Genomic DNA, 27,803 nt, shown 5'->3' with positions numbered 1-27,803 from the left:
TCAAAGTTAAAAGTTAAAAAAGATATTTTTAAAACAAAATACTAACCGTTTTCATCCAAAACTAATAATAGGGGTATTTTTTAGATTTTTTTTTTAAATTTAAATATATTATTAAAAAAATTTAAAGTCGAGAGATATTTTTTTAAGACAAATTACAATATTTTTATTAATTTAAATTTTAATTGGGGATGAAAAAAAAAAAAAAACACAAACTAAGTTAACAAGATTTAGTGTAGGCCAAAACTATAGGTTATATATTAATTAGATTCGATGTGATCCTTATTATATTATTTTTAGTTATAATGTATTTGGCGGAATAGCCAACCAGTTATGATTAGCGATTATTATAATAAAACATGAAATTAAAAAAAGATAATACAATTTTTATTTATTAAATCCCAAATGCAATTTTCCAAAATTGGACATTGCTTAACCCAATAATGATTGAATCTAACTACAACCTACAAAATTAATACTTTCTTTTCAACGTACGGACACTTTTATTTAATATTTATTATTTAATATTTAATTAAACAAAGGGAAAAAATATTTCATTTCACTAATCTTTAAATTAAGAATTAAATCTAAATTAAGACAACAGTAATTAATTTTGTTTATTATTTTTTAAACGATAATGATGGAGTTTTGACCGTAATGAAAAAGATGGAGAATTTAGTCCTACAAAAAGAAAAGGACTAAGGTTTAAATAAAAGTTTAAAGTAACATGGGTCCATGGAAAATTTAAATTTAAAAAAAAAAGAAAAAGAAAAAGAGATTTAACCCTAGTTGAAGAACGAAAATATCAATGCTTGACCAGGGTTAAATAATATAACAATTATCATAATTTTGTGAGCGTACGATGATAAAAAAAAAAATATATTTTTTAACTTATTTTATAAGAACAAGATAGAGGGCTAAATTGAATGAAATTATCAATAATTAAAGAAAAAAAAAGATTCTCCCACATCAATTTTTTTTTTTTTTTTTTAGTTAATAATTAAGGAAAGGAAAAATGTTCTGTCGGAGTTTTGGTTGGATTATTTTAAGGATTGATGATTCCCCAACCCTTTTTCATCGCTAAAATAGGAAAGTTTATTTATTTATTATTATTATAATTAATTGCATCGATATTGGGACTAACTCGATTAGTTAACCTAATCCGACCATTATTTCCTCTTTTGGAAATTTAATTAAGAATAAAAGGTACAAAGCTAGAGTATAGTATATTACTCTTTTACTTTAATTAGTATTAATGAAACACCATTTTATATTATTTCGTACATAAATATATATATATATATATTCGCACATGGGTCAGCTGGAAATGCCACCCCACTTTAGATCTAAAATTATTTAATATCTTAATGTGAGATTTTACCTCAATTGGAGAAGGAAATGATAGAAAAACGAGTGCTAGCGAGGACACTAGTCCTGAAGGAAGTGGATTGTGAAATCCCACGTCGGTGGGATATATAGGTCTGAAAACCTCTTTCAATTTTAAAAAACTCGAGAAAAAGTCTAAAAATTTCTAAAATTAGAAAGAAAAAAATTACGAAGAGGAAATAAAGTAAATGATTGGATGAATAATGGAATAAAGATGCCCCTATATGAGCTATAGCCTTTCCCTTGTCTCTTACAAACTATATATATATATATATATATATATATATATATATATATATATATATATATAATATAATTATTTGTATTTATATTTTGAATATGGAAATTACGAAAATGGGTATAAGGAAGTAGAAAACAAAAAAGAAAAGCATATGGGATATAATATAATGGATTCATGTGTGTGCTTGTGTGTAGACATAAAATAGACCCATCGATGTAAATAAATATATAAAGAAATTAAATTATTATTAATTTAAAAAAAATGGAAACATGAATTTACTCCATTTGAACAAAGGGGGCGCAGAAACACTTAAATTAAAAGGGACCCCATTTTTCAGTGCACGGAGCTTTATTGGGAAATATGTCGTGTCCGTACAAACAGTACCCCTTCACTTATTTACTCTTTTTTATTTTTTTTTTATATTACCAAAATTGATACTCAAACTTTTCATCGCATCTTTTGTGACATGATCACGTTACATACTTATTTTTAAGTATTTTTTAAAAGCGAAATTTATTTTCATAAATTAACACGAGTCATTTCTACATTTTTTTTTTTTTTTTTGTCCTAACTGACATGTTTCCTAACAAATTTCTAATTGGTTATCCAAGTCAAACCCTCTTAATTTTTTTTTTTCAGATTAGATGTGAGTAAGAACAAAACAGAGCATGTAAAAAAATAAAATAAATGTAATTTTTTTTTCCATATTAGATGTGAGTAAAAACAAAACATGTAGACCGTGCAGGTAAAAAAATAAAATAAAATAAATGTATATACAATATTTAAAATTATATTGGTAGCTAGCTTCAATGCAATGGGTAAACATTGAGCTTGTCTATGTTGATATTATATGACTTAGTTTTTATGGTTTATCCCTTTTGAGCATAAGTTCTCATGACTTTCCTTTGAGTTTGTGCTTCTCCAAAAGGCCTCAAACTAATAGAGTTAATATTCATCACTTATAAATTCATGATCATTCCCTAAATCAGCTGATGTGAGACTTTCATTATCCAACAAACATAAGATTACTCCAAGCTAAGCACACTTACATTACCAGTAATTTTAAATTGGGAGACCCTTTGAAAAATTATATAAGAAATATGTGGGTAAGGATAAAACATGCTTGGAAAATCACATGTTGGTTTGTTAGAAACAATTCAAGCAAACTGTGTATAACGATATTAAACATCATTGAACGAATGGTTTGTTGATAATTATTGGAGTTGAAACCAAGAAGTTGTGGCCAAAAGGGGTTAGAATTTGAAGGCTGAATCCATTATGGAACATTTTCACATGGAAGATGACAAATCAAAACCAGGAACATTATTGGAAGGAGATGACAAATGGCAAATTTTGGGAAAGATATTTGATGGAATGCGACAGCTTTGGAGCCGAGTTGCATTAACTGCAGCAGTAGCAGCAGCAGCAGCACCAGGATGGTCTCCAATAATTTACATATATAACACAAACCCTTCTTCAACCTTCCAATTCTGTAACCTTACTCAGAAAAATCCATTAACTTTTCATCGGAATAAACACCAAAAACCCCACACTGCAACAGAACCATATAATAAAGTGATTTAGAGGACATGAAAATGTGGATTTTTTTATTAAGGACAACAAATTATTGGGAGTAGCTCCATAATCCATCCCCTGGAGAATTTGTGGGAGAGTCATCGGAAGACAGCGACTTGATCCGTGGTGGACTCACCAGCATTCCCTCAGCCATGTCCACCAGTAAATTGGGCATGTTCAGTAGTTCTTCCTCGTCCACGAACTCCCCGGTGGCAGCGGCGGCTGTAGCGTCAGAGGAAAACCCAGACCCACCAACAGGGCGGGTATGTGCAGCAGGAGCAGGAGCTGTGTCGGGGTGTCTGGCAGCAGCGGCAAGAGCAGCAGCGGCGCGGATATCAGAAGGGGAAGTGGAGGAAGGAATGCGATAGGATAAGAGAGCGTCTGGGAAATTAAGAGAGGCATCAGGGCCTTTAAGGGCGAGGGCAGCTACGTCGTAGGCGGCTGCAGCCATGTCAGGAGTAGGGTAGGTACCAAGCCAAATGCGAGTGGTCTGTCGAGGCTGGCGGATTTCAGAGACCCATTTGCCACTTCGGCTACGGACTCCACGGAACTTGGGGTGGCGATTAGAAGAAGAAGAAGAAGAAGAAGAAGAAGATTGAGTATCGTCAGACATGAAAGAATCAGAATCAAACTCAGAAGCAGATGCAATGAAATGGGGGAAGAAACAGAGACGAGTTTATAAAGGAAAAGGGGAAGAGCTGTAAAAGCCGTGGGGAATTCGTGGACAACATTCCCAGAGCTTTGAGTGAGAAGCCACACGCATTTTTTTAACCTAAATCAAATAAACTTTCATGTTTTTTGGTGATGATTAATTTGGGACATTCATGCTTCCCACTACCCATTTCATCTTTTAGTATTAAACCTTACCCATCATTGCGTTCATTTACTTGAGTTCTTACCCTGCTTCTAATCTAATACTCCATTCAATCTCGTTATTGTTCTTCAATATCCTATCTTTGTTTATGTTGATAGCTTAAATTGTGAGTAAAAGTCTTGTCCAAACACGGGTTTGAAACCAAAATGGAGAATTTAATAAGAAAAGAAAGAGGAGAGAGGGATTTGAAATTGCTTGCCTTTGAGTCCACAAAATATAAATCCAGGTCATTTCAGTGCCACTGCTGCACAAGTAGGGCACTGAATCAATATCAAAATGGTCATTTTCTCCATACTTTTCCTTTTTCTTTTTTCGTTGTCAAATCACCATGACCCCAACTGCCAAATCAATTTGTTATCCTAAAAAAACTTACCCCAAATCTCTATGGCCGTTAAAGCTACCTTCTTTTTCTTATCTTCTTCATCCATGGAGGCTCTCAAATCCACGGCTATTCCCATTTTCAGGCCCTACCCATTTTCAATCGCGACCAAATCTATGAAACCCATCAAGGTTTCCATTAGACCGCCTCCATCGGACTTCGATTTCCGAGTTGAAATCTCTCGGGATTCCAGAGCCGCCATTGCTGAAGCTCACCCTGAGTTGCTTGATTTGGTTGACGATGGCACGTTGGTTTTGGTCGAGAAGAGGAGATTCGGCCCTGTTCCTGCTTGGAGAGCCGAATTTGTGGAGCCGGAAGCGATATGGTTGGTCGCAACTTCGCATATTTCGCCCAAATCGGTTAAGGATGTCGAGCGAGTGGTTCGAGCAGTGAAGCCCGATAATGTGGTCGTCGAGCTTTGCCGGAGCAGGCAAGTTTGATTTCCAATTTGGGGTTTTCTATCAGTAATTCAATACGCAAATTAAGCAAAGTAGTCTACATTGTTCTGAATTCATTCTTGTTCTGTATTTTCTTTCATTTACCAATTAAAAAGAATCAACATATCTGATGTGTTGAATTATTGCTTTGCTTTAAAAGAATGAACATCTTAAAACGATTCCAGACATTTGTTCCAGAGCTGGAATCATGTATACATTAGAAACTGGTGAGCCACACCAAAAACTAAAGTCCAACATGTTCTCCTTGAGTGGAGATGGTTTCTTGGGTGCTGTTGGTCGCAGCATAAACCTAGGTGAGCCCAACATTTTGTTTGTTTTCTGTTGGTTTTTGGCATATAAGCTGTCTAAAACTTGTCAATAATTCTTCAGGAGGCCAAACAGCTCTTGCTTTGCGCCTGCTTTTAGCTGTTTTTTCCTCCAAAATTTCATCAGATGTCAACCGTCCTTTTGGCAGTGAGGTAACAGATCTTCAATTCACCAAGTAATGTATAGACTAAGTTCATGAAACTCTCATCAATCATGCAGTTTCGGGCTGCTCGTAAAGCATCTGAAGAAGTTGGTGCTCAAATAGTTCTAGGGGATCGGCCAATTGAAATAACTGTATGTGTTTCTCTCCTGCAAGATGACACAATTTCTTGCTTTTCCAAGTGCCACTAACCAGTAATGTTTTGCCCTCTCACTCGCTTCAATTTGATTTGTTGATTGTGCAGCTAGAAAGGGCATGGAACGCTTTGACATGGAACCAGAAGTTGAGCTTAGTAAGCTCAGTTATCCGTGGAATAACTTCACAATCTAATGTTTCTCAGAGCAATGATGAGGTTCTATCCCACCTGAAATCTTTTACTCCACTTCTCAGCTTTAAATGATACATATTTTAGAAGTGATTCAGCCTTAATATATGGTTGCAAGATGGGAAGAAAATTTCTGTTCATAACCATGACTTCCTAAGTTTTGAATAGTAGGCCAGTTGAGATAGGAACTGGAGTCGGATGCAAAAGAAATGCATAGACTGGCTTACATACCATATCAGGAACATCCGACATAGATTTAAACATGTCTTTCTAAGGAGTTGAATCTAAGCTTTAAACATAGAGATCTGTATAATTAGGCAATTCCTGTTACAATATTCTTTTTTCTCATTTGGTCGTTTTCGCCCATGTTCTTGTTTCTTCTGTATTATCGCTTCTTTTACTTAGGATCTTGTTTATTAATGTGAGATCTTGATTGGAGGGAGGAACGAGTGTCAGCAAAGACGCTGGGCCCCGAAGGGGGTGGATTGTGAGATCCCATGTCGATTGGAGAGAGAAGTGAGTGTCAGCGAGGACGCTGGGCCCCGAAGGGGGTGGATCGTGATATCCCACATCAGTTGGAGAGGGGAATGAAGCATTCTTTACAAGGGTGTTGAAATCTCTCCCCTCCCTAGCCCATGCGTTTTACAAGCCTTGAGGAGAAACCCGAAAGGGAAAACTCAAAGATGACGATATCTGCTAGCTGTGTGCTTGAGCTGTTACAAATGGTATCAGAGCCAGACATTGGACGATGCCAACGAGGACGCTGGTTCCCGAAGAGGGATGGATTGTGAGATCCCACATCGATTGAAGAAAGGAATAAAACATTCTTCATAAGAGTGTTGAAACCTCTTCCTAGCAGAGTTGTGGACCGTTACAATTAACATCTGAAAAACTATAATCATACATCCTTCTTTTTTCTTGAAGTTCGAATCTAGGTGCATGAATCACCATATCCTTCGTTTTGTGAATGTGCTTTTCAGGAAGCAGGTAGAGATGGGAGTTCCTTGCAGCTGTATGAGCAGCTCAGTTGTTCATATCCATCTCTTCTTCAACCTCTTATTCATGAACGAGACACTGTAAGTATCATCACATAATGCATTTGCAGCTCTTACTTCTTACCTCTGTAAAGTTGTTAATAGCTGCATTTTCAGTACCTTGCATGGTCTCTAAAGCGAAGCAAGGCGGTGAACAAGAGTAAAAGGGTGGTGGGGGTGATTGGAAGAGGCCATATGAACGGCGTCATCTATGCCATCATATCAGATCAAGGAGACTTGCGATTTCGAGACGTTGCAGGTAAGAGAGCTGGGGAAACCTCCAATGGCTTTGTTAGCAGTCTGTTGCAGAGCTTGGTTAGAGACACTATCATTGGTGTTGTCTTCTGGGTTTTATATGAACAATTGAAACAACTACATTTAGTGCCTTAGCTGATCATCTTTCCAAACCATACCTTTGTACAAAATCAATCCAAGAGTATACCACTCAAAACTTACATGTAAAGAGATGATTTGATCCTTATGTGTATTACTCCATTTTTCAATAAAATCATTTGAAAATTGATCTACATCCATCCCGTGTCCTCGTTGGCACACCGCTCGGTATCTGGCTCTGATACCATTTGTAACTGCTCAGTCCCACCACTAGCAAATATTGTCCACTTTAGCCCGTTACATTTCACCATCATCCTTACGGTTTCAAAATGCGTCTGTTAGGGAGAGGTTCCCAAACCCTTATAAAACATGCTTCATTCTCTCTCCAACCTAAGAAATGATTCGTTCTTCTCTCCAATCGAGGAGGGGTCTCACAATCCACCCCTCTTGGGGGCTCAGCATCCTCTTTGGCACATGCAGATATTGTCCACCTTGACCCGTTACATATCGCCGTCAGCCTCACAATTTTAAAATACGTCTGTTAGGAAAGGTTTCCACATCCTTATAAGAAATATTTCGTTCTCTTCTCCAACCGATCGATGTGGGATCTCACACCATGTATTATGATATGCTTATTCCTTTTCAATACATACGAGTGAACAAGACGTTAAGAATCTAAGATCTCTTATCAAGTTTAATCATTTCAATATATATTCGAAATAAGAAAGATTTGAATCAAAGATAAAATATTTGAAATCAAGTTGACAACTTTATTAGTAATTAGGTCATGGTTTGTTCTATACTTAGTTAAGAGAGTAATTAGATGCATGCATGTGGAAATGGTATTTATTTGGAACCTTAACGCACATTACATGGATTTAATTAAATGTGACCAAAGAATATAGAGCCCAAGATATGAACAAATGAAAGATCTCGAATCTTTTATAAATGGAACTCCAAGTGGGAGCCTCACATCTTTGGTAAGCAACATTAAATATAAACTTTGGCCTTAGATTCTTTTACATAACAAAAACATTCAGCGATGAGTACAAACTTCATAGCATTCATTATCATCCTCTTCATGATTTGAAAGTTCTTGGTCGAGATTTGAAGGATGGGTGAAGTTTGTGAAGGAGTAAAGTTTGTGGATATTCATGTGTTGTTGGTGGATGATGATGCTACCTCTCTAGCCGTGGTGTCCGCCATGCTTAGAGTTTGCAAATACCAAGGTTGATATGAACAAAATGAATTTAGATTTTGTAGCTAAGATTTTGATGTAACATGTTTTGTTATGTTTTCAGTTGTGACGCTCAAGAATCCAATGGAAGTACTTGATACTCTTAGGGCAAGAAAAGGGTTCTTTGATCTTCTTCTCACTGATCTTCACATGCCTCAATTGAGTGGCCTTCAATTACAGAAGCAAGTAATGCAGGAATTCAAGCTTCCCGTCATCAGTAAGTATATCTACGATCTTGTCCACTTTGAGCATAAGCTCTCGTGGCTTTGCTTTGGGCTTCTCCAAAGGCCTTATGCCAATGGAGATGTATGTTGAGGCGGGAATGATCATAGGTTTATAAGTAAGGAATACATCTTTTCATTGGGTGAAGCCTTTTGGAGAAACTCAAATCAAAACCATGAGAGCTTATGCTCAAAGTGGATAATATCATATCATTGTGGAGATCCGTGATTCCTAACATGGTATCAAAGTCATGCCCTTAACTTAGACATGTCAATAGAATCCCTAAATGTTGAACAATGAAGTTGTGAGACTCGAAGATGTAGTCAAAAGTGACTCAAGTGTCGAACAAATGATGTATTTTGTTCGAGGACTCTATAGTGTGGAACTTGTAGGCTCTATAGTGTACTTTGTTCGAGGGGAGGATTGTTGAGGATTGTTGGGAGGGAGTCCCACGTTGGCTAATTTAGAGAATGATCATGGGTTTATAAGTAAGGAATACATCTTTCATTGATATGAGGCCTTTGGGGAAGCTCAAAGCAAAGCCACGAGAGCTTATGCTCAGTGGACAATATCATATCATTGTGGAGAGTCGTGATTCCTAACAATGTATTCCTTACTTATAAACTCATGATCATTCTCTAAATTAGCCAATGTGGGACTCTTTCCCAACAATTTTCAACGAGAACTACGACCCATTTAAGAGGAAATTAACCAAAAGCTTCATGTTTTTTCAGTGATGTCAGCTGATGAAAAGCCTAGTGTGATATTGAAGAGTTTAGAGGAAGGTGTTGCATTTTACATGGTAAAGCCAATAAGCCTAAATGATGTCAAACATGTATGGCAATATGCTATTACACCCAAGAAGGTTTCACCTGATCAAACAACAACCATTATCCCACATGAACTGTCCATCCAGATTCAGAAATCTTCGTTTAAGAACTCGAGTTCTTCGCCGTCTTGTTCGAGAAGGGAAATCAAATCTAAATCTTCAGAACCCAAGAACAAGAAGGCCAAGGAAAGTAAGGTTGCTAAGAATTCCATTGCAATGAGAAAGCCAAAGGTTATTTGGACAAATTCACTTCACAATCGGTTTCTTCAAGCCATTAAACTGATAGGGCTTGACAGTGAGTAGATCCTTTGCCCATCATTCTAATTTTAAGTTTTTTCTCATCAATTAATGATTTTGTTTAAGTTTATACTTTTTATTTTGTTCAGAGGCTGTCCCAAAGAAGATCCTTGAGTTCATGAATGTTCCTGGCTTGACTAGAGAAAATGTTGCCAGCCATTTACAGGTTTTTCTTTGAGTCTTTCTTATTTGGATTGGATTGAATTAGTTCGAATTATTTGAGTTATTAAATAATGGTTCGGCTCAATTCAAATTAAGTTTTGTAAATTTGATGTACCAATGTGATGTCTCACGTCGGTTGGGGAGGTGTGATGTTCCACATTGGTTGGGGAGGAGAACAAAACACTTTTATAAGAGTGTGGAAACCTTCCCCTACATACGTGTTTTAAAGCCTTGAGGGGAAACCTGAAAGAAAAAGCTCAAATAGGACAATATCTGCTAGTGGTGAATCTAGGTCGTTACAGGAGGAGAACAAAACACCCTTTATAAGGGTGTGGAAACCTCTCCTAGCATATGCTTAATGGGGAAGCTCAGATGGGAAACCTCAAAAACCTTGAGGGGAAGCCCGGAAGGGAAAGCCCATCTGAGTCGTTACAGGAGGAGAACGAAACATTTTTTATAAGGGTGTGGAAACCTCTCCTAGCATATGCTTAATGGGGAAGCCCGGATGGGAAACCTCAAAAACCTTGAGGGGAAGCTCGGAAGGGAAAGCCCAAAAAGGACAATATCTGGATGAGCACTTGTTCTGCTGTGTAACTCTGAAAAACGCGTTTTAAAGTCTTTAGGGGAAGCCCACAGTAGGTCTAGGTCATGACACCTAACCCATAAAGTTTTTATAATATGTTAATAACCCAACTCAAACCATACAGGTGAGTTGAGTTGATCGAGTTCTTCACGTCACTAGGTCATTAAAAGAACGTGTTGAATTAGGTATTAAAAGGGGTATATCATAATCTAACTAGTGTATTAAAATTGAATTGCTTTGTTCATGTATGGATTCAGAAGTACAGAATTTTCTTGAAAAGAGTGGCAGAAAAGGGTGCTCGTTCAATGAAGATATATTGTGATAATGTATTGCAAAGATCAAATTCTGCTGCACCTCATGTTCAATACCCATTATACAGATCAAAATTGCAAGCCCAACATCCAAATTTCCCTCAAAATCAACAATTAATGGTTCCTTTAAACAACCAATCTCCTACTTTGGGCTCCTTTAAACAACCAACCCCTCAAAACCCTAATCTTGAAGGAGCTTCCATGGAAAACCCTTTGGCCCATTTTTGGAATCAAAAGTACTCAACTCTTTTGACAATCAACAAACTTAACTTCCCTAATTTCAATGGGGATCAAAATTTCGTGTTGGTAAGAAATGAAAACCCTAAGTGTTCGAGCGATGGAACAGGAAGAACAACTGGAGAGGATCGAATGATTTGTTCGAGTCGAAATGGGGTATGCAATGTGCAAGCTTCTGATGATCTCAACAATGGGGGTTGTGCATCAATAGGGTCATATTTTGGGCAATTTGAAGGTACAAATCAACTTTTACCAGTGGTTTCTAACATAAATGTGGAGAAAAATGTGTTAGTTTCATCAGAAGAAGAGGTGGGGAATGATAATATTTGGAAAGCAGCTAATGAGAGCAATGCCTTTGGTGATATTGGTGAAGACCAAAGTTATTTTGATGTTCTTAGTGACATTTTCATGGGGCACAACGACACTCAAACTTCTTTACAGGTTCGTTTTCGTACATAACTATGTCCGTTCTTTTCGTCGAGAATAAAACATCTTAACCAAATGAGTTATGCTTAAATAAGTATATGAAAATTGCATTAGCATGGTTTGTTGATATGAAAGTCTGTGATCACATGAACATCTTAACAATGTATATAGGCTATAACTTCATATTCTATTACAGAGTTCATTATAGCTACAAAAAAAAAAAAAAAAAAAAATGATATAAAATGTCACGGACTTTTAATAACATGGGCTGTCGAAAAACGTTATAAAATGTCTATGATAGCATTTTTCGTAAGCTACTGTATCCATTATTTGTTGTAGTGTGATATCTGGAATGGGATTGAAAGGGATGGTTCAGCAAAGGAAGATCTCCAACCTTCAGGCCTTTCTGCTCAGGTAATTGCAACCCTACATAATTAGATTTAGTTGGAGAAGCCCTTAATATTATTCTGTGAATAACTATATATATATATATATATATGAGAAGCTAAGCTGAAGTGTTGGTGTTTGGGTGTAGGGTTGGTACGATGATCTCTTAGACACCATTTTGGGAGATGGGTCTTCATAAGAGGAAGAAGAAGCTGCTCATTTTTAGAACCAAAGAATTGGAGAGGTCTGTACACACACACCATGCATGAATCAAGCTCAAAAAACTTTCTAATTGTTGTTACTTTAGATTTAAGATTATCGTTAACTTATAATTGTTGTTATTTTCTATCCGGTTGAGAATAGAAAGAAACAACGAGCCTAGAGTAGGGCGCTAGAGATTGATCGGGCTAGACAAAGACCTAGAATATGATACCTTTAAGAGACGGTGCATTTAGGGTCACGAAGGGTGGCCAGTGGGCTTAGCCTTAGTATTCCAAACCTTGACAGGTTTGAGAGGTCTTCCACGAGAACGTTGGAGATGAGTGAATCGGTGTCTAATCCATCAAGACATGCCCTAAAAAACCTAGTAGAACACCACAGTAACCATGGGCAACCGAGGTAGCTCGCCAGGCTTGAGTAGTGTGAATAGTGTCACCAGATCCTCCACTTCACTCACTGCTCTGATACCGAACCGTCAAGGCTCTACTTTGATACCAGAATCGTCGAGTTAGGCTTAGCCATATATGGCAGTGTGATTTGTGCCCTAACCTAGTGGAGATAGTTATGGGTCTCCTAAACAGGACTTCTAAGCCGTAAACCCGTCCTTGAGTAGGGGAGCGTGTATGATTCCATGGGAGGGTTGTCAGCTAACCTCCATGAATGATTTTCATAGTGATTTAAATATTTAGATCCAGCCATACTGACCCTTTAACTTTACTTGTGAGGTCATGCCTCAACATAGAACACTGTTCATTCATTGCATAAGTAAGGTAAGTCACCTAAGTTGTAGAATAGAAGAAAACGGGTCAAACCCCTATGGGTAAGCTTCAGTTTAGAAACCGGCTCGAATAGTCGAGTATCCAACTGCTCAGATAGCATCGGAGCTTAGACCGCACTTTTTAGAGCTCATAATAAATCCCGTGGATACTTACTAGGTTAAGGATGCGAAAATAGTCTACAAGTAAGTTGCTTATTGAGTATTCTTATACTCATCCCTTACTACACTTTTTCAGGTGAATGATGCCACTGATCAAAGGTAGGAGGGTGTTAAGGAGTCATAAAGCCACAGAGGAGTAATCCGGGGCGTGTAGAAGTCTGTTTCGTACCCCATAAACTTCTATTATGAAATTCATATACTACATGAATATTTGTTTTGATTGAAACTCTTCTTCTTAGCACTAAATTTTTTCCGTAAAATCTTCTTGTTTATCTCTTTTCTATGTGTTTTCATTGCATAGTCGGTCGGTTTCGTCCTTGATTTCAATTCTCGAATTTTGAAGTATGATAGATGCTTCGAAATGGGAGAATCTAGTTAGAGATAGATCCAAATATATCCAAATTATGGTTTGAAGATGAACGAGGATTTGGTTGGCAGTTTAGTGTCGGAAAGAGAAGAGGTTCTTTTTTGCTTCTTTTTTCTAAAAAGTTCATCACAAAAGGTGCTGTTTTTTGGATGAGCGGATAAAGACATGCTACAAAACACAACATACTAAGACATTCAATATGAATTTGACACCTCTCTATAACTACCAACTAAAATGGGAAAACAGCCTTTAAAATTGCTCACAAAAGTGACCCACAAAGCCAAAAAAAATGACACAAAATTCAAAGAAAAGCATCAACAAGATGAAGAACGATTGGTTAAAAAAAAAACCGTCTTTTAAGAATCCAATCGAGTTTAATTTTAGAACTGTCTCAGTGGTTTAGGTAGATGGATACGACTAAAAATAAACTAATTTCATAGCTCTTTTTGTCTTTTTGAATTCGATAATCGCATACAAATAGGTGAACTATCGCCCTCTAACATGCTAATTGATATCGTGTCCATTTAACCGATAGTAAACTTATAATTATTCTTGGTATGATGATGAAAATTTAAACAAAATATATAAAAAAAATGGATGATTTAGTGGGATTTTAGCTAGAGACTTATGTTGAAGAAAGGAATCTTTTATATATCATCATATATTTAATTAACAAAAGATTTTCTTTTAATATGGTGGGGTTGTTGCTTCCACATATTCAAACCCTTTTTCAAGTTTTAATTCATACCATACCTAATTAATTTGCTATTAACTCTTCAAAGATTCTAATCGAGATCTAAATGAAATTTAAACGTTTAAAAGTTCGACCGATTTTGAATAATGTAATAAAGTTCATTATATATCAGATCACTTTCGGCGTGTTATGTCAACATAAACTTAATTTAACCTTAAAAATCGAACCTTTTTGACATAGGCATAAACATTACATTAAAGTCGGGTATATTATAAATAGTAAGTAAGTTTGAAACATTTATGGTCAAAAAAGACTGATTGAGTTGCTAACAACATTATGCTGGAGACCAAATCCGAAGTTGTAAAATACTAAGAAAAATGCAATATTTGTGGCTAGTGTTCATCGTTTGAGATCATTACGTTTCAAAACACCTTCTTTTTGTTTCAATTATTCGAATCTCTTCTAAGTAAGTAATCATGTCTAAGCAAGCTTCTGATTTGCTGATCTCTATTCAATTTCAACTACAATTATTTTTCGGTTTGAATTCTATAGCTAAGATATACTAATCATAATCATAATCATAATCCGATAAACTAATTTATTTAGAAGAGATGTTCTCATTTCATAGCTTAAGAGATAAGAGATTGATGAAGATGAGGATGATAATGGATAGAGAATGCATGCCTCAAATTCAATGCATCCTCATCCTCTTACAATCTCATTATTTTAATAAATATACTTAATTCTTTTTCTTAGAATAATTTTGAAATATGTTCAATGAATATAACATTAGATAGGTAATATTGGATTATTGAATAGAACGAGTATCAATTTTTCTTCTCAAACACATTGTTCAATTTTATGTGATACTTAGCTTCAAAAGCACGCCCGAGACAGAGGTACCACCGAAAGGGTCACCAAATCTAAAAAGGGTTAGCGATAAAACACGAAAACGTTCTCTCCGAGTTAAAAAAAGACATTCCTTTTAAAAAATTGTGAAAATGGGAATGGAATGTTTGAAGCAATAAGGGTATTGATATTTGTTGGGTATATGTGGATGGAGATGAAGATTGGATGATGATTATTTGGACCTTTTCTCCACACGTTTTTAAGACCAAGCCGCTGTTCTTTTTGTTCTTGTTTCAAACAATTCAAGAAGTGTCAATTCATGGGAGCTTCCCTCTTATGTTTCTTACTAAGCTAAGAGAGACCAATCCACTTCAAACCCTCATTCCATATCAACCTTGGTAAACCACATGAGTCAAAGAAGTAGACTGCCCATCTCCAATATGAATCTAATTTTGTACTCTTACCTGAAATACCTATATCCTTATGATGATGTAATAACAAGCTCATAATTATAATCATATGTGTTCGTTTGCATTCATATTCACCAACCTATTTCGTAACCCTTTTGGTTGATGATTCATGCAAATGATTCGGTATTTGGATTTTCCTGTCATATGAACCAAACCAGTGTCGATGGGCGTTCCCTTTTGCAACAGATACATGTTCGTATCGCCATCAACTAAAACGCGTTTAATAGGGAGAGGTTTTCATACCCTTAATAAAGAATGTTTCATTTCTCTCTCCAACTGAGGAGGGATCTCACAATTCACCTTCTGGGGGAACCCAATGTACTTATTCGTACACAACTCAGTGCCTGATACTATTTGTAATAGTTTAAGTTTATCGCTAGTAGATATTGTCGTCTTTGATGGTATCAAAACCAGTCACTGAAAGTACAAGAAAGTTAGAAGTTTAAATCGTCGTATGATGTCCCACATTGGTTGGGGAGGAGAACAAATCACCATTTATAAGGGTGTGGAAACCTTCCTCTGGGAGACGCGTTTTAAAGCCTTGAGAGGAAGCCCGATTCAGGGAAAGCTCAAAGAGGACAATATTTGCCAGCGGTGGGCCTGGGTCGTTACACGTCGTGACTCGTTGAACTAAAAAAAGCTTTTATGTATCAAAGATCAACTGGTGGTGGTGGTGACTATAAAAGTATGGGAATGAAATGGATGGGTAATGTTTAAAATATAGAGTTGAAGGAGAGACACTCCCAAATAGCGTAAAAAACATGTAAGATCTTTTTTATGTATTAAAAAATATGTAAGAAAGAGAGAGGAGGAGTTTACGCGCTTGCTCTTCGTCTGATAAGCTATAAAAGGGACTCATTTAGTCATGTCTTTAGCAGAAAACCCCCTCCGACTCTCTCTGTCTCTCTGTCTCTGTCTCTGTCTCTGTCTCTGTCTCTGTCTTCGTATTAAGTCTTTGATCCTCTGTTCTCCAAATTATGTGTCGTGTAAGTTGTTCGAACCCCAGCAGATTATGCGGCGACGACGATGAAGTTGCTTACCTTAACTCAATTAATCACTCTTTGAAGCCTTCCAATATGCATTTTACAAACCCTTTGATCCCTCAGCCCCCGACATCCCAACAAACCCACCATAAACCAACCAAACAAATTGATACCCATTTCTCCTTGGCCCTTGGAGAGGCCTTTTCCATCGCCCAAATCGCCTTCCCCATGATCCTCACCAGCCTCCTTCTCTACTCCCGCTCCCTCATTTCCATGCTCTTCCTCGGCCGCCTTGGCGAGCTCTCTCTCGCCGGCGGATCCCTCGCTCTCGGCTTTGCCAACATCACCGGCTACTCCATTCTCTCTGGCCTCGCCATCGGCATGGAACCCATCTGCGGACAAGCCTTCGGCGCCAAGAAATTCACTCTCCTTGGCCTTGCTCTGCAGAGGACCATTCTTCTCCTCTCCTTGATTTCAATACCCATTTCAATTCTCTGGCTCAACGTCAAGCCTATCCTTTTGATTTGCAAACAGGACGAATCCATTGCCCACCATGCTCAATTGTTCCTTCTCTACTCTGTTCCTGACCTCTTCGCTCAATCCCTCATCCACCCACTTCGAATTTACCTCCGAACCCAATCCATAACACTCCCTCTCACTTTCTGCGCCACTTTTTCGATCTTTCTCCACATACCCATCAATTATTTTCTTGTTTCTTATCTCAATTTGGGCATTCGAGGAGTTGCAATAGCAGGGGTTTGGACAAACTTCAACTTGGTGGCTTCTTTGATTCTCTATATAGTAATCTTCCAAGTTCATAAGGAAACATGGGGAGGATTCTCGCTTGAATGCTTCAAAGAATGGGGGAAGCTTCTCAATTTGGCAATTCCAAGCTGCGTATCCGTCTGCCTCGAGTGGTGGTGGTATGAAATCATGATCTTGCTCTGTGGCCTGCTGCTAAACCCCAAAGCCACGGTGGCGTCAATGGGCATTTTGATTCAAACCACGGCATTGATTTACATATTCCCATCTTCGTTGAGCTTCAGCGTGTCGACAAGGGTGGGGAATGAATTGGGAGCAGAGCAACCAAAGAAGGCAAAATTAGCCGCCATTGTTGGGCTGTCTTGCAGCTTCGTATTGGGAATCTCTGCCCTGTTTTTCGCAGTTTCGATAAGAAAGATTTGGACGAGTATGTTCACAGAAGATAAAGAGATCATAGCACTAACGACGATGGTGCTCCCCATAATCGGACTCTGCGAGCTCGGGAACTGCCCACAGACGACGGGCTGCGGCGTATTGAGAGGAACAGCCAGGCCTAAAATCGGGGCGAATATAAATTTAGGATGTTTTTATTTGGTGGGTATGCCAGTGGCGGTGGGGCTATCATTCTACGGTGGGTTCGATTTCCGGGGACTGTGGCTGGGACTACTGGCGGCGCAGGGATGCTGTGCGGCGGCGATGTTGGTAGTTTTGGGCTTTACAGATTGGGAATTTGAAGCGATTAGAGCTAAGAAGCTAACCGGTAGCGGCGATGAAGCGGTGGAAGCTCAATCACTTATTCCTAAGAACAAGGAAGATTGCTGCTAATTTCAGCTGATCGGAACTAAAATTTGTGACATTGACGATGAAGTTGATGACATAATCCGTTTAATCCGTTTTTTTTTTTTTTTTTCTTTTGATAGAAAAAAAAAAAATATTAAATTTTTTGGGGGGTGGTCGTACAGAAAGGCAGAAATAGGTTCTTATATATTGTTGGATTTTGATCATGTGGGTGATAATGGTTGCTATGTTACAATCAACTATATGAACCAAAATTCAATTACTCGTATCTCTCCGTTCTCCGTTCTACTCAACTCGAGCATACCTCTATTTCCTCTTTCTCTCGCTTTCGATTTCTATATCAGGTGGAATGAATATTTGAATCCGTCTGTGAGATCCCACGTTAGTTGGAGAGAGGAACAAAATATTGTTGAGACTGACAATAACATATCTCTTAAATGGATTTGGAATTGAGTTGTTACAGTCCGAAACGTGATGTGTAAGAGAAAAATTTAAATAATACAAAGATTCAAGAGGTTGAGGATCTTAGAAGTAAACTATATAATATAGCGAAATTAATAAATGCATGAGAATAATTAAAAAAAAAATACAAGAATCGCGGCCAGCTAAATAGCTGATTCTGTAACATATAAATATTGATCATATCATATTGTATAATTTTAATATAATCTTTTGTTAACAATTCGCCTCATAAATCTTATGTCACTCTATTGTGACCTCTCTAAGATTTATTTTATATTTCGTTCCTTTAATGTTTATTTAATGTAACTTAGTAGGGTTGTGCTTTGTAACCCACATGGGCTTTCATTACTCACTATTAATGAAAATTCATATAATTAAGATTTTAAAATTCTTAAATAAAATTACACGTCACAATCTTCTATTTTTTTTATAAAATTTGAAGAATAAGTATTCATTCATGTTTGAACGTGATCGAATATTTAAATTTTCATACCTTATATTTGTTATACTAAAAATATATTCTATACTTGAGTAGTTCAAAATTTATATTCTTACGTTAATTTCTAATACTTTAATTTCTTCTTCGATCAATTTGACAACATATATTTTCTTCAAAATTTAGAAATTGTATTTTTTTTTTAAATATGATTAAATTTATAAAAAGTGTTTCTATATATATATATATTTTAAGAAAAATGCATTTTATTGGTAGAAAAAAAACATCATTTGGGTGGTATGTCTGTGTCACCTCTAACAAATATGGTCTGTTTTACGCCATTAGTTTCATGTTTTGGATTGTTTCCCTCTCCAACTGATCTCACAATTGACCTCCTTTGAGGACTAGCGTCTTTACTTGCACACTGCTCGGTATCTGACTCTAATATTATTTATAACAACACAAGTCCACCGCTAGCAGATATTACATGCTTCAAATTTAACGTACTAAATGGATCAAAGAGACCAAGTCTTTATTATTATTATTATTATTTATTTATTTATTTAAATTTTAAAGGGCCACCCAAACTTTAGTTGGTCAAATTAATTATTCTCAAACATTTTTCTTCTTTTAATCCTTTTCCATTTACGTTTATTACAATCTGGAAAATTTAAAATTTGGTCCACGCTTTTATTTTCTAAAATATGGACAATTCTTCCTTATTATCTCCATTTTTCACATCCAAATTATATACATAATATTTAATATTTCATCTTAATCTCGTTCCCGAGAATATATACTTTATAACCAAAATAATAAGACACTATTTATCATTTCAAAAGTCGATACTTTCATCTTACCTTATAATTATTAAATTTTTAAAATGCAACCACATTAAGAATATTTAACGCTTGTAACCAATTTTAGTGATGTGTTGTCATTTATAAATGTTTGATATTTGAACTTTACGAGATTTTAATTATAAATGTAACATGTATGGTGGATAAATGGAATTTTTTAAATAATTAAAGAATAATAACCCGACAACCCAACTTAACCTAGCTCAATCAAAAAATAGAGGGTTCGATTGAATTGCTCGAGTCACCGACCTGAAATTTCAAATTAATCCAAATTACTCATTCTTAAACGTCTCACATCCTTGCCAAACATATATTATAACATGTCTAAAAATTACTCTATACTCCCTTTTATTAAAAATGAACACTTTTTGTGAGCTCTTAGCTTTAATGCAAATGAATATATGCTAATCCCAAATGTGTATATATATATATATATATATATATATATATATATACATCTTGTGGTAGAAGCTTCCAATTTTGTCAACTCTAAAATAAACTAATTTAGAGAATGAATTTCATTCCAATTCTTATATCAATTCTTATATGTTAATGCATTTTTCCCATAAGTTTAAACAACATTTAATCATATTATAAAGATTTAAATAATTTAATCATACTTTAAAGATTCAATTCCATTTATATTTGTTTTCCAATCATGAGGAATATCCATTTATTATTAGTAGTGGAGGCTATTTCAAAAAACATATAGAATAATTTGGAAGGTGTTAATAATTTTTACTATAATTTTTTACTTTTTTATTAAAAAATCAACATTTTTAGTCCCATCAATATCACATCATTAAATCTTAAACGTTACGATTCCTCGTATCGATTCTTTTAAATAAAAGCGGTTTGAAATTCTCTACAACTAATTAATTAACTATAATTTTTATTTGTAAGTGACGTGATACTAAACACATTCAACGGCTCACATTAAACTCTAAAAGATTCGTGGTCGCTCAAGATTTAGAAAGAAAATTAAGTCAAATTTTAATAATTAATTACTATAAAATTATTTGATAATTATTTCTTTTAGCTTTTAACTTAGAAACGTTGTATATATTATGTATTTTATATTATATTTTTTATATGATCTTTAATAATGGAGATTGATTGATTGATGTATATATTAAAGTTGATCGTGAACCTAGTTAAGATAATAAAGTGCATTTATTGATTCTTATCATGCATGATCACCCTTTGCCAATAAATATATACAAACAGAATGACTAAGCTTCAATTATAAATTTAGTCATATGAATCCCATATAGTTTTTGTTGTTAGCATTATTAGAGATACCCATCATTATATAAACGTTGACTTATTTGGCATGAAATAATATCGATGAGTACAAGATATCTTTTGAACCAACCAAAAATTTCATGTTGGTTCGGTTGCTAACCCGATCAACCTAAATAATGTTCACAACCCAATCAATCCCAACTTAATCAACCTTGTATTTCTGGGTTCGATTCGTTTGAGTTGTCAGGTTGTACATGCACACGTTACAGTGCATCTGTGATATCCCACGTTGGTTGGGGAGGAGAACAAACTACCATTTATAAGGGCATGGAAACCTTCCCCTAGCAGACGCGTTCTAAAGCCTTGAGGGGAAGCCCGAAAAGGGAAAGTCCAAAGAGGACAATATCTGCTAGCGGTGGATCTGGGTTGTTACAAATGGTATCAGAGCCAGACACTGGACGATGTGCCAGCCTTCTCGCCCTCCCCCGAAGGGGGTAGATACGAGGCGGTGTGCCAGTAAGGACGCTGCAAATGGGGGTGGATTTGGGGGTGGTTCCACATTGATTGGAGGAAGAAAAGAGTGCCAGCGAGGACGCTGGGCCCCAAAGGGGGGGTCGATTGTGATGTCCCACAATGGTTGGGGAGGAGAAGAAAGTGAAAACATTCTCCTAGCACACGTGTTCTAAAGCCTTGAGGGGGAAGTCGGAAAAGAAAAGTCCAAAGAGAACATATCTAAATTGGTTAGAAAAAAAAAAAAAAAAAACGTGAATCATGGAAGGATGGGAATATAATAATTTATAAGAAGGGGTGTTTGAAGGATATGAATGGGCAAAGAGAAAGAGATGGCGTGTGAAGATAGGGCTCTTGGCCGCCACGAAAAGGCCAACCCAAAGGCCACAAACAAACACATCACCGCACCACATTGCATGCAGAGTTGGGCGTCACTTTCTCACACCTCTCATATGGCCAGCTCCTCTACTTGGATTCTTCTTCTCTCTTTCTCTCTCTCTCTCTATATATATATATTCTATATATATATATATATATATTTCTGGTGGGTGTAGAGGGAACAGTTTCGTGGATTCCAAGCCATGCAAAATCAAGCAGTTTTTTTCCCTTAGCTGATGTTGCAGCTACAAAGTCAAACTTTGTCTCTCTACCGCTTGAAATGGTGGACTTATAAATAATAACATAACTTACTTTGAAGATTACCATTAATCAACGTCATCAAACTTTGACTTCTTCAACAACTCACCCCCATTCTTTTGACACGATTTCATGTCATTCGAGAACGAGACATTTTTTATAAGAGTGTAAAAATCTCTCCTTAACATACGCATTTTTAAATCGTAAGATTGACACGATACGTACGAGTCAAAGCAAGCAATATTTGTTAGTAGTAGAATTGGACTGCTATAAATGGTATTAGAGCCGGACATCAAGTGTGTCAGTGAGAACAATGGTACCTATAATATAAATAGCATAATTAAGGTGGAGGAGAGTATATAAGTTTTTTACTTTTGAATTTTTTTTTATAAAAAAAAATATATATATATATATATATATATATTATTAAATAAGGAAACTAGGTTACTATGATGCTTTTTTGTTCCTTACTTTTAAAAATAATAAATAAATAAATAAATAAGGTTTGTTCACACTCCTCCGTACTAACCACTAATTTAAATATTTTTTTATGTAAAAAAAAAAAGGAATATTAGAAATTTAAAATATTTTATCCAATGGTTTTCTTTTTTCCTTGCACGCTTTTTTTTTTATATTATTATTATTATTAAATCTTATTTGTTTCTTTTTCTTGAATTTCTATATTTGAAAATACTCAAGAACATTATAAATAATTAAATTGAAAAATAATTGCAGTAACTAAAAAATAGTGATTTCCATTATTTTCTGGTTTTTTATTTTAAAAAAATTTAATTACAAGCTTTCTCCCTTGTTGCCTAAATTTCAATATTAGGCATAATATGGTAATTAATGATTAAATTTTTTAAACATTTGAAAATTTTATTAAAATTAAAATTCTTTGAAAATATAGGAAATTACCCGAACTTAAAACTTGTATACTCTGACGACCCATACTCAAGATTTGGAATCCATATCAACATATGATAGTCTCAACATTCTCGTGCATCTCTTATAGTATGTCCAGGTTACCTACTTTTCACTTAGTCATAATAATTGATAGTTCCTATGATTGAGTCCTCGAGAATGAAGGGACACATTGCTGATATAAATAGTAACTTTCATTTTTTAAAGTTTTTCTTAATTATTTTATCTCCAAATCACTTTTATTTTGATGTAGTTTCGGTTCATGTTATATTAAAATTATAATTTAATTAAAAATGAAATTATAAACGGTGGGAGGAGAGTTGACCAATAAAGTAGAGGAAGTCATTAAATAAATAAATAAAAGCGAGTTCGTCGGTAGAGTTAGGACGTCAGCAAGTGAGATCCACGCGTGTAGAGTGACGTGTGGGAATTAGAGAGGTGAGATTTTTCCAAAAGCAGCGTCAGTTCCGTTGGTATGCAAAATAACCACATCCACCCACTCCCCCACTTTCACTTTTAGAAGGTTCCAATATCACGCGCCGAACTTGTTGATTACGACGCGCAGCGGCTGGCAAAAGTCGCGGCAAGATCCCGGATGCCCCAAAAAAAAAATTTTTTAAAATTGTTTTTTTCAATTTAAATACTAATAATAATAATAATAATAACTTTTTATTTATTTCAAATTCAACCTCCCACCCCTTCTTTTAATAATCTTATTTTTTAAAAGTATTTATATTTATTGTCAACTTGGATAAATAATTTCCTTTTAATTTAATTACACTCATATTTACGTAATCTATTAGCATTAAATATAAATAAATAAATAAATGTATTTTGAATTTTATTACTAAAAGCATATTATTTATAAAAAAAATACAAATTATAATAGAATCATATTTAAAGAATAAGATACCCATCTTTGTCATTGTGACAAGGGAATTTAAATAATGCCCTATGAAAATTAATTTTAAAAAATGAAAAAAGGAAAATAAAAATAATTAAAAAAAAAGATAGTGCCTAATTAGTTAGGCATATATCAAATACATCACTTTTATTTTAATTACTATTATTATAAAAAAGATAAAACAAACTCAATTTGAAAATAACTTGTAATTAGATTAATTATAAACATGGTTAATGAAACTTAATAAGGTTAATGTGAATAAATTATTACATACTTTATTGATTATTGCACATTATTCTAAATCAAATATTCAACCTTTTGAATTAAATAGAATAAAATCAACAATTAAATTAAAAGCATTGAAATTCACGAACATGGGTGTACACCAAGTTTCAAACCTGGCTGTCTCATACTTTATCCTCGATGTTGGAAGATGACAAGTTTCAAACATGGTTGTCTTACACTAACATCTCGTTTGATTACTATTTGATTTTTTTCGTGAAAATTGAGTTGAGAAATCTACTTCCACCTATGAATTTTTTTCGTTTCATTATTTATACGGGTAATTTTCAAAAACTAAATAGTTATCAAACCTGGACGGTTAATTTACGTGTAATTTTTGAGAGATCGATTCAAATTTGAGGTTGACAGAGCATTGAGTTATGGAGAATTTTGCATTGATTATCCACAACTGGTTGCCCAAAGACTAGTGGGTTTGTCTCATTTTGCACCGATGAAAGGGAAAGATAAGAAAAAATGAATAAAAATCAAAGCTTGAAACCAAATTCAATTCAAAGATGTGCGACACCTTTTAACTTTGAATATAATAAACAAAAGTAGTGAAAGTTGGATCTTTTCTAAACCCAATTTCATTTCTTGGATCTTTTCTAAACCCAATTTCATTTGAGATTTTCGAAAACAACGTCTAAATAGTCTTACGTCATACGTGATATAATCATGATCTATCATTTCAATACATAAATGGATAGAACGAATATCTCTACTAATGATATGATATTGTCCTAATAGGTCTCGATACAATGGAGACAGTTGGAGCATTATCTTCATTGGTACGAGCTACTAAAAGCAAAGTCATAAGAGCTTATGCACGGAACGGATAATGGTTCCTATAAACTATGAGGAGGAGATAAAATTTTTACACACATACCCTTTTATCCATACGTATAAAATACAACCTTTTTGTTTTACTTTTACCAATCAATCATATTTTGTAACCCGTATTGTTATAATATGGTTTAAATATTGAAAGAATAATTACAAAAAAAAAAAAAAAAAAAAAAGTTTATTATAGGTTTATAAGAGGGCTCGATGTGGTCAAATACATGAGAAGTTGATGATAGTTTAGTCGGGTAATTAAGGAACACGAGATGTCGATTATGAAACGGACAGCCAAGAAAACTTGTGGGTTTGGCTTCTCCCTTTTTCTTTGAAGGATCCATCTCAAAAAGTGTGTTGAAAAGGTAAGTGATTTATGGTCATATCCTTTTAGTGTTTCAATTATCTCAAACTTGGTTGTAATGGCTTGAAGTTGTGGCCATTGTTTTAGCTTTGAAACTGTCTTTGGCACTGTATGTTGAGCATCGCCTTTCCACTTTCTTTGACTTTCTAAAGCAACATGTTCAAAAAGGACAACAAGTTGGCCCCCTTTTTTTGGTTCTTTTCTTTAATGCCTCCAAGTGGAGAGCTTTCGATTCAAATTGATACCCATTTGATGTGCAAGATACACCGCTTGTAGGCCTATTCTATGTGTTCAAAAGTTGAGGGCTTTCCTTTCCTTGGATGATGGAATGAGCCTTGTGGCTAACCCAATTAATACTTGGGCTCATTGGGTTTATACAACTTTAATATTTGTGGCTTTGCCATCTAAGTTCCTCTCTTGTTTTATGTCCGCTTTTGGTCCGTTACGTATCGTTATAGCTTCATGGTTTTAAAACACGTACACTAGGGAGAGGTTTCCACACCCTTGATTTTAAAACGCGTATGTTAGGGAGAGGTTTTCACACTCTTATAAAAAGTGTTTTGTTCCTCTCTCCAACACAATCCACTCCCTTTAGGGCCTAGCGTCTTCATTGGCACTCATTCCCCTCTCCCTCCAACCGATGTGAGATCCCATAATCCACCTCTCTTCAGGGCCTATCGTCATTGCTAGCACTTGTTTCCCTCTCCAACTGATATGGGATCTCACAATCTACCCCTCTTCGAGGCCTACGTCCTCGTTGGCACACTGCTCAATGTCGGGCTTTGATACCGTTTGTAACAGTGAAAACCCACCTCTAGCAGATATTGTCCACTTTTGTCTGTTATGTATCGCCGTCAGCGTCACGATTTTAAAACTCGTCTGGTAGGAAGAGGTTTCTACACCCTTACAAAAAAATGTTTCGTTTCCCTCTCCAACCGATGTGGGATCTCACAATCCACCCCCTTCGAGGGCAATGTCCTCATGGGCACTCGTTCCCTCTCCAACCAATGTGGGATCTAACATCTTAACAATAAAAAACAGAGAGGAGAAAAACGAAAAACAACAATTTGAAATGAGAAAGATCGAGAACTATCGAGCTCTATAATAATAACCACTTAACTATGCTTAAAGAGATTATCCATTCATGAAAGTATAATGTTCTAAGTATTCCCCAAATGGGTTTCTTTTGGCAATCATGATGGGTATGATAGTTGATACTTTTGGTTGCTAAGTTGCTGATTTGTCCATTTCCATTGCAGAAGTGTTGATTATCATTCTTTCTTTATAGCTTTTGATGGATTGAAGTTTGAGCTTTTATATGATTACCTGTTTGCTTCTTTGCTTCACAGAAAGGCAATGGAAGAGTTGTTGTGACTTCCCTTTATTGCTTGAGAGAACCAAAAAGAAACCCAAAAGAAGGCCAACATTTCTGAATATGGAAAGCCTTGTGAGGGATGAAAAACTCCCATCATCCCAGATAATGAATGATATGATATACTTAATATAAAGGAAAAGGTATCATATTCTTTAATCATCTTCATCAAGAACCATTTCCTTTGTCTGTTTGTAGCCCCCCCACACTAAAGACCCTTGTCTTGGAACATCATTGTTTTCTTCGCATTAATCCCTTCTGCTTCATATACATCCACAGAAAACCAATCATTGCTTCTCAATTATGGCCTAATTTTCAGAGAGAAAGAGATCAACTTTTTGTTAACAAAGAAAGAGAGAGTGTGTTACCGACTCCACCATTCTTTCTCCAACTGATGTGGGATCTCGCAATCTACTTCCTTCTAGGCCCAACGTCTTTGTTAGCACACTGCCCGATATCCACCCTCCTTCAAGGCCTAGAGTCCTCACTGGTACACAGCTCACTGTTCATCCCCTTTAGGGCTCAGCCTCCTTGTTGGCACATCACGTAGTGTCCACTCCCCTTCGGTGCTCAGTGTCCTTGTTTGCATTGGTGGCACACCACCTAGTGTCCACTTCCCTTTGGTGCTCAATGTCCTCGTTGGCATACCGCTCAGTGTCTGGCTCTGATACTATTACCCCCTTTAGGGTTCAGCCTCCTTGGTGACACACCCCCTTTAGGGAGAGGTTTCCACACCCTTAATAAGGGTGTTTCGTTCTCCTCCCCAACTAATATGGGATTCCACAATTGGTAACCGCCCAACCCCACAACTGGTAGATAGTGTCCTCTTTGGACTTTCCCTTTCGTGCTTCTTTAGAATGCGTCTACTGGGGAGAAGTTTTTACACCCTTATAAGGAATGTTTCATTCCCCTCTCCGACCGAGGTGGGATCTCAGACAGAGGAGAAGAAGGAAGCTTTTGAATTTGGAAGAAATAAGGTAGTAGCTCTGTCTTGAATCTGAAGGTGTCTGTGAAACTCAGAAACAGAGAAACAAAGGAAGAGAATCTGGTAGAGATGTGTTGTTTTATAAGGTGAAAAAGGAAGAAGATACAAATGGGGGAAAGGGAGAATGAACTCCAAAATGCCAAACAAAAAA

General features: G+C 35.8%; 4 protein-coding genes across 4 annotated transcripts; 3 read left to right on the top strand and 1 right to left on the bottom strand.

Annotated features, from left to right (window-relative positions):
- Positions 1-3,084: 3,084 nt before the first annotated feature.
- On the bottom strand, positions 3,085-3,963 carry LOC111801983 (Integrase-type DNA-binding superfamily protein). The gene has a single exon (XM_023686237.2). The coding sequence runs from the start codon at positions 3,810-3,812 to the stop codon at positions 3,249-3,251; it is 564 nt and encodes a 187-aa protein (XP_023542005.2). The 5' UTR covers positions 3,813-3,963; the 3' UTR covers positions 3,085-3,248.
- A 357-nt stretch (positions 3,964-4,320) lies between these two features.
- On the top strand, positions 4,321-7,262 carry LOC111801982 (TraB family protein). The gene is made up of 7 exons (XM_087126645.1): positions 4,321-4,882; positions 5,088-5,203; positions 5,280-5,368; positions 5,436-5,510; positions 5,621-5,728; positions 6,682-6,777; positions 6,853-7,262. Exons 1-7 carry the CDS (start codon positions 4,458-4,460, stop codon positions 7,123-7,125), a joined length of 1,182 nt encoding a protein of 393 aa, XP_086982771.1. The 5' UTR covers positions 4,321-4,457; the 3' UTR covers positions 7,126-7,262.
- An 859-nt stretch (positions 7,263-8,121) lies between these two features.
- LOC111802001 (putative two-component response regulator ARR13) lies at positions 8,122-13,160 on the top strand. Its single transcript, XM_023686260.2, has 8 exons — positions 8,122-8,297; positions 8,370-8,522; positions 9,262-9,651; positions 9,743-9,819; positions 10,656-11,387; positions 11,712-11,786; positions 11,908-12,003; positions 12,992-13,160. Exons 1-7 carry the CDS (start codon positions 8,183-8,185, stop codon positions 11,956-11,958), a joined length of 1,593 nt encoding a protein of 530 aa, XP_023542028.2. The 5' UTR covers positions 8,122-8,182; the 3' UTR covers positions 11,959-12,003; positions 12,992-13,160.
- Positions 13,161-16,160: 3,000 nt separating this feature from the next.
- On the top strand, positions 16,161-18,100 carry LOC111802299 (protein DETOXIFICATION 49). The gene has a single exon (XM_023686610.2). The coding sequence runs from the start codon at positions 16,273-16,275 to the stop codon at positions 17,863-17,865; it is 1,593 nt and encodes a 530-aa protein (XP_023542378.1). The 5' UTR covers positions 16,161-16,272; the 3' UTR covers positions 17,866-18,100.
- The last annotated feature ends 9,703 nt before the right edge of the window (positions 18,101-27,803 follow it).

This window comes from Cucurbita pepo, chromosome 9 (genome assembly GCF_057944985.1).
Source record: "Cucurbita pepo subsp. pepo isolate OVF chromosome 9, ASM5794498v1, whole genome shotgun sequence".
NCBI lineage: Eukaryota > Viridiplantae > Streptophyta > Magnoliopsida > Cucurbitales > Cucurbitaceae > Cucurbita > Cucurbita pepo.
Note: the sequence above shows the minus strand (reverse complement) of the source record. Positions and strands in the feature narration are given on the sequence as shown.